This window comes from Chlorocebus sabaeus, chromosome X (genome assembly GCF_047675955.1).
Source record: "Chlorocebus sabaeus isolate Y175 chromosome X, mChlSab1.0.hap1, whole genome shotgun sequence".
NCBI lineage: Eukaryota > Metazoa > Chordata > Mammalia > Primates > Cercopithecidae > Chlorocebus > Chlorocebus sabaeus.
In genome coordinates, this window is record NC_132933.1 from 80,399,993 (window position 1) to 80,410,408 (window position 10,416).

General features: G+C 42.1%; 1 protein-coding gene across 2 annotated transcripts in view; it reads left to right on the forward strand.

The window, feature by feature from the left end:
• The window catches only part of HDAC8 (histone deacetylase 8), a 257,280-nt gene extending 247,379 nt beyond the window's left edge, over positions 1-9,901 (forward strand). Inside the window, exons 11-12 of one of the 2 annotated variants that reach the window (XM_037988923.2) lie at positions 8,580-8,657; positions 9,342-9,901. In XM_037988923.2, coding sequence (XP_037844851.1) covers positions 8,580-8,657; positions 9,342-9,364 — 101 coding nt within the window. In that variant the 3' untranslated portion in view covers positions 9,365-9,901. The remainder of the gene's footprint in view (positions 1-8,579; positions 8,658-9,341) is intronic. The other variant, XM_037988924.2, reaches the window with a different exon arrangement.
• Positions 9,902-10,416: the final 515 nt, after the last annotated feature.

Genomic DNA, 10,416 nt, shown 5'->3' on the forward strand with positions numbered 1-10,416 from the left:
ACAGACAATCTGAGGTGACACAAAGACATTTTTAATTTTAATAGTCATATTTATTTTAACATATGTTTTAAAATATAATAATCAAGTTGTCTATTATTATTATTATTGCTGCTTATGATAGATGAGGCCAAAATAGGTATTAAAGTTTTTTCTTATTTTTTAAAATTTCTTTTTAAAAATTAATAGAGACAGGGACTCCCTATTTTCCCCAGGCTGGTCTCGAACTCCTGGGCTCAAGGCATCCTCCTGCCTCGGCCTCCCAAAGTGCTGGGATTACAGGCGTGAGTCACTGGGCTTGGCCTGAAGTTTAAAAGTGAGTTAATACCCCCCAAAAAATAAAAATAAATTTTATATATATGTATGTGTGTATGTATATATATGTATGTGTATATCTATATATCTATATATATATATATATCATGGTGACTATTAATACAACTGTTAAGTAGATATAAAAACATTCCTAAAAGAGGTATTCATGTGACAGAAGTTTTGGAAACACTTTTCAACAGTCCTAAATTCACTTCTCTGTTCCTTTGTGGTGTCACCCAACCTCCAAGGGTTCCTGAGATCACACCAGCATCCCTCCAAACTGCTGTGATGCTGATTGTGTTCAGAACTTACGTATCCTAGCCTGGTTCTCCTTTTGTTAGCATGCGTTTGCTCACCTTAACCACATTTATAAGGTCCTTAAGAGCAATGACCAAGCTTTAAGCCTCTGGGAATTTAATGGGAAAGTGCTTGATCGCTGCCCTGTAGCTCTACAGATATCTTTTCCTTCAATCAATGGGTACTGAGCACCTACTAGGCATCAGGGTGCTAACAGTAGAGTAATGACCAAGACAGCAGACAAGGTCCCTGCCCTCATAGAGCTGGTGAGAGGAAGCCAACAGTGAGCAAATAAGGAAACAAACACACAAGAAGTTTTCTGTGTGCTAAGTGAATTGAAGAAAATAAAACAGAATCATGTGACAGAAAAGGACTGAATAAGGGGGTGGCTCCTTAGCTTGGGTGGTCCTAAGATCTCTCAGAAGTGACTTTGGGATTGAGACCTGTCGACTCAAGGTGACAAAGGTGATGAGAAGAGTTGGAAATGGGGATAGCCAGGACAGAGCGTTCCAGGCAGAAGGAAGAGCAAGTTCAAAGACAGGGGAAGCCCTAAGAGGGAAAAATGATTTCTGTGTTCAAGCCACACAAAGAAGACTCATGTGAGCAAGGAGGGTGGTGGTAGGAGACAGGAGGCAAGGGACCAGCCCCTGCAGGTGAGTAACTTAGATTTTATTGTGATTGGAGGCCGTTAGAGGGATTTGAGCATAGGAGTGATGCGGTCTGACCTAAGTATTAACAAAATACTCTGGTTGCTATATAGAGCATAGGTTGTAGGAGACAAGGAAGGAAGAAAGGAGACCAGTCTTGAGGCTATTCGAATCATCCATGTAAAGGGCAAGAATAGTTTAGGGTACAGTTGCAGCAGTGAAGGGTGGAAAGAAGGAGGTGGATTTGGAATCTATTTTGGAGGTAGAATCCACAGGACTTGCTAATAGATTGAAAAGGAAGGTTGTAAACAAAGGAGGAATAAGGATGACCCCTAGTCAACGTCATGAAGGAAAAAAAAGGCACAAGAGGACTGTTCTAGGTCTGCTCTGTCCAATATAGTCTCACCACTAGCCACATGTGGCTAAGTTCATTAAAATTAAACAAAATATAAAATTATGTTCCGCACTTGCACTAGACATATTTCAAGTGCTCAATAGCCACATGTGACTAGTGGCTACCATATTGAGCAGCATAGCTGTAGGATGGTCACATCATCCAAGAAAGTTCTATTGGACCACACTGCTCCACATTAAAAAGATTAAGAGAATAAAAAGACAAACCACAGACTGGGAGAAATATTTGCAAAATTCATATCCAGTAAAAGAGTTCTATCCAAAATATACAAAGAATTCTTAAAACTCACCAATAAGAAAACACTCAATTTTTAAATGGGCAAAAGAGGCTGGGTGCAGTAGCTCACTCCTGTAATCTCAGCACTTTGGGAGGCCAAGGTGGGCAGATTGCTTGAGTCCAGGAGTTTGAGACTAGCCTGGGCAACATGGTGAAACCCTGTCTCCACAAAAAATACAAAAATTAGCCAGATATGGTAGCATGTGCCTGTAGTCCCAGCTGCTCGGAAGGCTGAGGTGGGAGGATTACTTGAGCCCAAGAAGTCAAGACTGAAGTGAGCTATGATCACACTACTACATTCCAGCCTGGGCAACAGAGCGAGACTCTGTCTCAAAAAAATAAAATTAAATTTTAAAAAATGGGCAAAAGCGAGCCCATTTTTGGGGTATGGTGGCTCCTGGCTGTGATCCCAGCACTTTGGGAGGCCTAGGAGGAAGGATTGCTTGAGGCCCAGAGTTCAAAACCAGCTTGGGCAACATAGCAAGACCTCATCTCTAGAAAAAAATTTTTTTTTAATTTTTTAAATAAAAATGGACAAAAGATATTAATAGGCACCTCACCAAAGAAGATATACAGACAGCAAGTAAGTGCAGATGCTTCTCTGCCTATTGCAGTGGAATTATGTCCCAATAAATCCATTGTAAGTGGAAAATATAAGTGGAAAGTATGTTTTCAACTTACAGTATCTTCAACTTACGATGGGATTATCTAGATGTAACCCCATCATAAGTTGAGGAGTGTACTGAATGCATATTACTTTTATACTATCATAAAGTTGAAACATCTTAAGTCAGAGACTATATGTGAAAAGATGCCCAATATCATGTGTCACTAAGGAATTGCAAATTAAAATGAGATACCATTACATATATATTAGAATGGCTAAAATCCAAGACACTGACAGCACCAGATGCTGTTAAGGATGTAGAACTACAGGAACTCTCATTCATTGCTGGTAGGAATGCAATATGGTACAGTCACTTGGGAAGACATTTTGGTAGTTTCTTACAAAAGTAAACATATTCTTACCACATAATCTAGCAATCACACTCCTTAGTAATTACCCAAATGAATTAAAAACTCATGTCCACACAAAAACCTGCACATGAATATTTGGAGGTCTTTTTTGTTGTTTGTTTGGGGGTTTTTTTGTTTTGTTTTGTTTTGTTTTGTTTTGTTTTGAGACAGTGTTTCACTCTGTCGCCCAGGCCAGAGTACAGTGGCACAATCATAGCTAACTGTAGCCTTGACCTCCTGGGTTCAAGCGATCCTCTTGCCCCAGCCTCTTGAGTAGCTCAGACTACAGGGGTGTGCCATCACACCCAGCTAATTTTTTTATTTTGTAGAGACAGGGTCTCACTATTTTGCCCAGCCTAGTCTTGAACTCCTGGCCTCAAGTGATCCTCCCGCCTCAGCCTCCCAAAGCACTGGGATTACAGGCATGAGCCACTGTCCAGCCCTGCACAAATGTTTACAGCAGCTTTATTCAGAATTGCCAAAACTTGGAAGCAACCAAGATGTCTTGCAATAGGTGAATGGATAAACCCGTGGTACATCCAGACCATGGACTATTGTTCAGTACTAAGAAAAAATGAGCTATCAAGCCACAAAAAGACATGGAAGAAACTTTAAATGCATCTTGAAAGAAGCCAGTCTGAAAAGGTTACATACTGTATGATTCTAACCATAGGACAGTAAAAAGATGAGTGGTTGCCGGGCTTCAGGGAAAGGAAGGGAGGGATGAGTCCATGGAACACAGGTGATTTTGAGGGCAGTGAAACTACTCCTGCATGATACTCTAATGGTGGATGCATAACATTATATACTTTTCAAAACTCATAGAACTGTGCAAGACCAAAAGTGAATCTTAATGTAAACAGTGGACTTAAGTTAATGATAATGTATCAGTATCCATTCACTATAATAAATGTACCACACTAATGCAAGATGTTAATAATAGGGGAAACTGCCTGTAGGGGAAGGAGAAGGAAATATATGAGAGCTCTCTGTACTTTCTCTTCAGTTTTTGTATAAACTTAAAACTGTTCTAAAAATAAAATATATTAATTTAAAAAAGAAAGACTAAAGAGATTGTTCATCAACACCTAACAAAGTACCTGGCACAGAGTAGACACTCCATAAACGTTTATTGAATAAATTGATAAACAAATGAGTCAACCAGTGGTTCAGCAGAACCCAGGCCCCCTGAGTCCCAGTTCAATACTCCCTGTACATCAGAGCTAGAGTAACAATATAGTTTATTGTCCAAACCAGGATATTTGAGAGTGAAATGGGGTGCCTTAGGTATAAATCAGGACTGTTTCAGAGATAACTGGAAATCACAAACTGGGAGTCCACAAGCTACATCTCGCCTCCAAAATTGTTTTGTTTGGCCACTCATCTTGATGCCTCATATGATATTCTTTTAAAATGTCAGTCATTTGCCCACATTTAACACAGTGGAAATTGCATAAAAATGTGAAATTTGGACTTCTCTTGGAAAATGGAAGGACTCGGCCCCATGGGGCCCACAGGCCTGCACAGTGGTGAGTGGCTGGAGCTGAGCAGCAGCTGCCCATTTTGTCAGCAGGTACCTTCCTCTTTGCCCCAGGCCCCACCAGTCCCTTTTGTATCTCTTACTCTAGGCCAAGTGAGTTTCCATTTATACTGTCTTGGTTTTGTGTTTCTTCTGTGGCAGAGTTAAGAAAAAAAGGGGCCGGGTGTGGTGGCTGAAGCCTGTAATCCCAGTACTTTGGGAGGCCGAGGCGGGCGGATCACAAGGTCAGGAGATCAAGACCATCCTGGCTAACACGGTGAAACCCCGTCTGTACTAAAAAATACAAAAAAACTAGCCGAGCGAGGTGGCGGGCGCCTGTATTCCCAGCTACTCGGGAGGCTGAGGCAGGAGAATAGTGTAAACCCAGGAGGCAGAGCTTGCAGTGAGCTGAGATCTGGCCACTGCACTCCAGCCTGGGCGACACAGCGAGACTCCGTCTCAAAAAAAAAGAAAAAAAGAAAAGTATTTCTTACACTTATGTGATGATTCAAAGTAAGAAAATGAAAAAAGGATCAAGAGGGCCCCTTATGTCTTGCCCCCAGCCTGCTTTACAAACAGTATATTCTTGGCCTCTCTAGGCAATTGAGTCTACCCCCTGTGATCTGAACTTCTTGTCTCCCTAGACCCCAGCCTGTGCTGGCCTTTAGAATGTTCTCAGGCTGCCACCCACTGCTGGAAAAGCTAGATGTGAGGGGAAAACAATGGACATTATTTAAGCTTGAATTTTTATTGTTATCCCAATTCAACATTGCTCATCGTCAACTTTTGGTGAAAATTATTTCTGTTGTTTTTCTTTATTGCCTCCAAATGTAACTGGAGAGTGAGGTGGAGCAGCAGAGAGTACAGCACCCACCTTTCCTCCCTGTGAACATGTGTTGTTGGAATGCTTTGACATGGAATTTTGTTCATCCTTGCATTCACTCATTCCCCTAGCTCTGGCTATACTTACAGATGGAAGGACCCTCACTTCGCACCAGCGTCCCCTGTAGGTTGTCCTCAGCTGAGGCAACAACACAAGCCAAGGTGTGGAAACAGGAAAGCATGGATAGGGCCCATTTACACTAAGGAGTTGGACTTCATTCATAGGTGGTAGGTCGGGAGCTGCTAAAGTCTTTTTTTTTTTTTTTTTTTTTTGAGGTGGTGTCTCGCTCTGTCACACAGGCTGGAGTGCAATGCCACCATCTCAGCTCACTGCAAACTCCGCCTCCCAGGTTCAAGCAATTCTCCTGCCTCAGCCTTCCCAGTAGCTGGGGCTGCAGGCACCCACCACCACACCCGGCTAATTTTTTTGTATTTTTAGTAGAGACAAGGTTTCACCATGTTGGCCAGGCTGGTCTTGAACTCCTAACCTCAGGTGATCCATCCGCCTCAGCCTCCCAAAGTGCTCGGATTACAGGCATGAGCCACCACGCCCGGCCTGCTAAAGTCTTTTTGAGCAGAGAAGGAATGTGATCACAGATAGCAACTGTGCAGGGAATAGCTCTAGAAGCAGGAGGACCAGATAAGAGGCTGTCGCAGTGACCTGAGTAACAAGAGGTGTGACTAAAGCAGAGACAGTGGAACAGAAAGAAGGGGATAGATTGGAGAGACATCTTGAGGTTAGGCTTCACAACTCATAAGATGTGAAGAAGGTGTGAACTAAGAGATGAAGAATCAAAGATTATCCAGAGATTTTTTTGAGGTTAGGAGGTTGAAACACCAAAAGCATGATCCAAAAAAAGAAAAAAAAATTGGTAAGGAATTGGACCTCATCAAAATCAACTTCTGCTTTACAAAAGACCCTGTTAAGAGAATGAAAAGATAAGTTACATACTGAGATATTTGCAAATCATATATCAAACAACAGATTTGTATCTAAAATATATAAAGGGCTGGGTGCAGTGGCTCACACCTGTAATCCCAGCACTTTGGGAGGCTGAGGCAGCTGGATTATTTGAGGTCAGGAGTTTGAGACCAGCTTGGCCAACATGGTGAGACCCCCTCTCTACTAAAAATACAAAAATTAGTCGAGCATGGTGGCACATGCCTATAATCCCAGCTACTAGGGAGGCTGAGGTAGGAGAATCGCTTGAACCCGGGAGGCAGAGTTTGCAGTGAGCCGAGATCGCACCACTGCACTCCAGCCTGGGTGACAGAGTGAGACTCTGTCTCAAAAAAATAAAAATTGTTTATATATATATATAAAGAACTTTCCAAACTCAACAGAAAAAAAAAAACAATTAGGAAGTAGGCAAAAGACAAGATATGAAAAGGATATACAGACAGAAAATGAGCACATGGAAAGATGTTCAACATCATTAGCCATTGGAAAAATGCAAAATGAGATCATAATGTGATATCACTATACATCTCTCAGAATGGTCAAAATAAAAACCAACACCAGATGCCAGCAAGGATGCTGAGAAACTGAATGACTCAAACATTGCTGGTAGGAATGTAAAATGGTACCACCAGTCTGGAAAACAATTTGGCAATTTCTTATAAAGCTAACCATACTACTACCATACCTCCCAGCAATTACTCTGTTGAGCATTCATCCCAGAAAACAAATGAATACTACGTTCACACAAAAACCTGTATATGAATGTTCATCATGGCTTTGATTCTATAGACAAAAACTGGAAATGACTCAGGTGTCCTTCAGCAGATAACTAGTTAAACAGATTGTGCTACATCCATACTGTGGAGTGCTACTCAGCAAAAAGAAGCAACAAACTTGATACAAACCACAACTTGGATGGATCTTAAGAGCAGTATGCTGAGTGAAAAAAAAACCTATCTATCTCAAAAGTTTATATACTGTATGGTTCCATTTCTATAACATTCTCAAAATGACCAAATTTTAGAGAAGGATAAGAGGTTGTTGGGACTTAGGGATGGTGAGGGAGGAGGGATGGGAGTGACTGTAAAGGAGGTAGAGGCGGGAAATCTTTGTGGTGATAAAATAGTTTCGTATCTTGCTTGTGGTTGAGGTTACATGAATCTACACTTGTGATTAAATGGCCTAGAATTATACACTTATATACACACAAATGAGTGCATGTAAAACTAGTGACATCTTAATAAGATCTGTGAATTGTACCAATGTCAATTTCCTGACTTGGATATTGAACAGTAATTATGTAAGATGTTAACATGTGGGGAAACCTTTGGAAGGGTGTGTGGGACCTTGCTGCACTATTTTTTTTGCAACTTCTTGTTATTCTATAATTATTTTAAAAGTAAAAGGTAAGTACAAAAAAGGAATGCACTTCTATTGCTACATGCACAAATTTGCATGAATCTCAAAGGCATTATGCTGAGTAAAAAAAAAAAAAAAAAGCCTATCTTAAAAGGTTGCAGACTGTTCGATTCCATTTATATGGCATTCTCAAAAAGACAACACTACAGTGATGGAGAACAGATCAGTGGTTGCCAGGTGGTGGGAGAGAAAGGAAGATGTGATTGCAAAAGGATAGCACAAGATTTGAGGGGTTATGGAACTCCTCTCTGTCATGAATCTATACATATGTTTAAAATCAGATCTGCATGTGCACAAATGTCAATTTTACTGCAGATTAATTTAAAATTAAAAATAAAAGTAGATAGGCAAGGCCAGGCACACCTGTAATCTCAGAACTTTGGGAGGATGAGTCAGGTGGATCACGAGGTCAAGAGATCAAGACCATCCTGGCCAATGTGGTGAAACCCCATCTCTACTAAAAATACAAAAATTAGCTGGGCATGGTGGCACACACCTGTAGTCCCAGGTACTCAGGAGGCTGAGGCAGGAGAATCACTTGAACCCGGGAGGCAGAGATTGCAGTGAGCCGAGATCACGCCATTGTACGACAGCCTGGGCAACAAGAGCAAAACTCCGTCTCAAAAACAAAAACAAACAAAAAAACAAAACAAAACAAAAAGATAAGCAAGTAGTTTGTTTCTGATTTGTTTCTTCTTTCTTCCTTTCATTCATCCATTCATTCAGCCATTTACTGAGCACCTACTATGAGTGAGGCACTGTGCCAGACTTTGGAGATCAACCAAAAGTAAGACAGCCAGGCCCTGCCCTCAGGGAGCATTGTTTCTGTTTCAGAGAAGTGGCCAGTAGGATTTGGAGTCCAGCGTTTCTACTTGGGGAAGCGTGGCAAGGGAAAGACTATGGAGGGACAAAGTGAGCAACTTTTCATTCCTAGAGCCCAGTCCTGTAGGATTTCAAATGATCACATTTCCCTCAAAGACTCTTAGGCCTGAGATCAGAGGAAAGCCCCCAATCCGTGTTTCACAGGTACTCACAAGATAAAATGCTAGGAGGGTTATGCCTTGCTAAGGGAAGGAACAAAAGTTGGGGGTGGGGAGCATGAGATTTGATGCGGTTAGTAAAGTCTGAACTCTGAAAAGTGTTACGAGAGATAGAGAGAGACAGAGAGAGAGAGAGAGAGAGAGAGAGAGAGTGTGTGTGTGTGTGTGTGTGTGTGTGTGTGTGTGTGTGACTTAAAACAACCATTTGTTTAGCTCATGACTCTATAGATTGGCAATTGAGCTGAGTTCAGCTGGGTGGCTCTTCTGGTTCAGGCTGGATACACCCAATGTCTGCAGTCAGCTGGCTGTCAAAGGCCTCGATCACATGTCCACTAATTGGCTGGTCGTTGCCTGGGTAACAGGGGTCTCTGGGCCATTTGTTCCTCATCATCCAGCAAGCTATTCTTGTCTTGTTCCTTATGGTGAGGTCACAGAGTTCCCAAGAGCAGCAGAGAACAAGCCCCAAAATATAAGTGCTTTTTTAAAAATAGCTCTATTGGGGTGTAATTCACATACATTACCTGACTTTGAATTTTGTTTTCTCCCCTGTTTGCAGGGAATCTGAAGCATGTGGTCTAGTTGACAGAAAGAGATCAGGTTTCCAGAGCTGAGGAGTGGTGCCTATAATGAAGACAGCGTGTTTATGCAAGCAGTTTGTGGAATTTGTGACTGCAGGGGAAATTTGAAAGAAATTACTTCCTGAAAATTTCCAAGGGGCACCAAGTGGCAGCTGGCTTCCTGGGGTGAAGAGGCAGGCACCCCAGAGTCCTCAACTGGGCCTAGGGGAAGAGGGAGATATCCCACATTTAAAGTTCTTATTTAAACACACACACACACACAAATGAGTCTTTAATCTTTGAAAATTATTTTTAAGTGAATTGGGGAGGGGAGTATTTTTATTGTCTTAAATGAAACAGATCAGAAGCTGGATGACAGCAGTCACCAGTTTGTAGGGCAGGAGGCAGCTGAGAGGCAGGGTTTGGTCCTCAGGACCATCCAGGTGGAGCTCTGGGAGAGAGGGTACTGATCAGCAGACTGGGAGGTGGGGAGAAGTCCACTGGTGTTGTTTTAGTGTTATGTATCTTTGTTTTTTTTAATAAAATCTTTGAAAACCTACCTCTTGTCTTCATTGTAAAGCGCCACTGACAGCACACACACAGTTCTGAACTTTTCTTCTTGCTGAAGTGTCAAGAATAACCCTGTTCCTTCCAATCTCTACTTTGGCTCAGCCTGAGAGTCTGACCCCACTGGGGAGCTACTGTGTCCCTAGCCCAAGTTCTTGGGATGGAAGGCCAAGCTCTGTGTTGCACTGGGGCTGTCCATGGTAGGGTAGGAATACTGGCACTGCAGTCATGGAGAGGGGCTTATTGGCATCTTGGGGAGGAGCTGTCCCTGTCCAGGGAGTGATTTAGGGATGGAAAAGTCATGTTGGCATGTCAGATCCAAGAGGAGCACTTCCATGGATAGAAAGGATGCTTCCCAGTCGAGTGTAGACAATTGGCACATAATGAAAGGGAGGAAGTTGTAATGTGTGGTGTTACTGCAACCTCTGGGGAGTTGGCAACATGGAAAAATGGGGATGGGGGATAATGAGAGAGATGAGGAAGAGAAAACTAAATGTCATGATATTG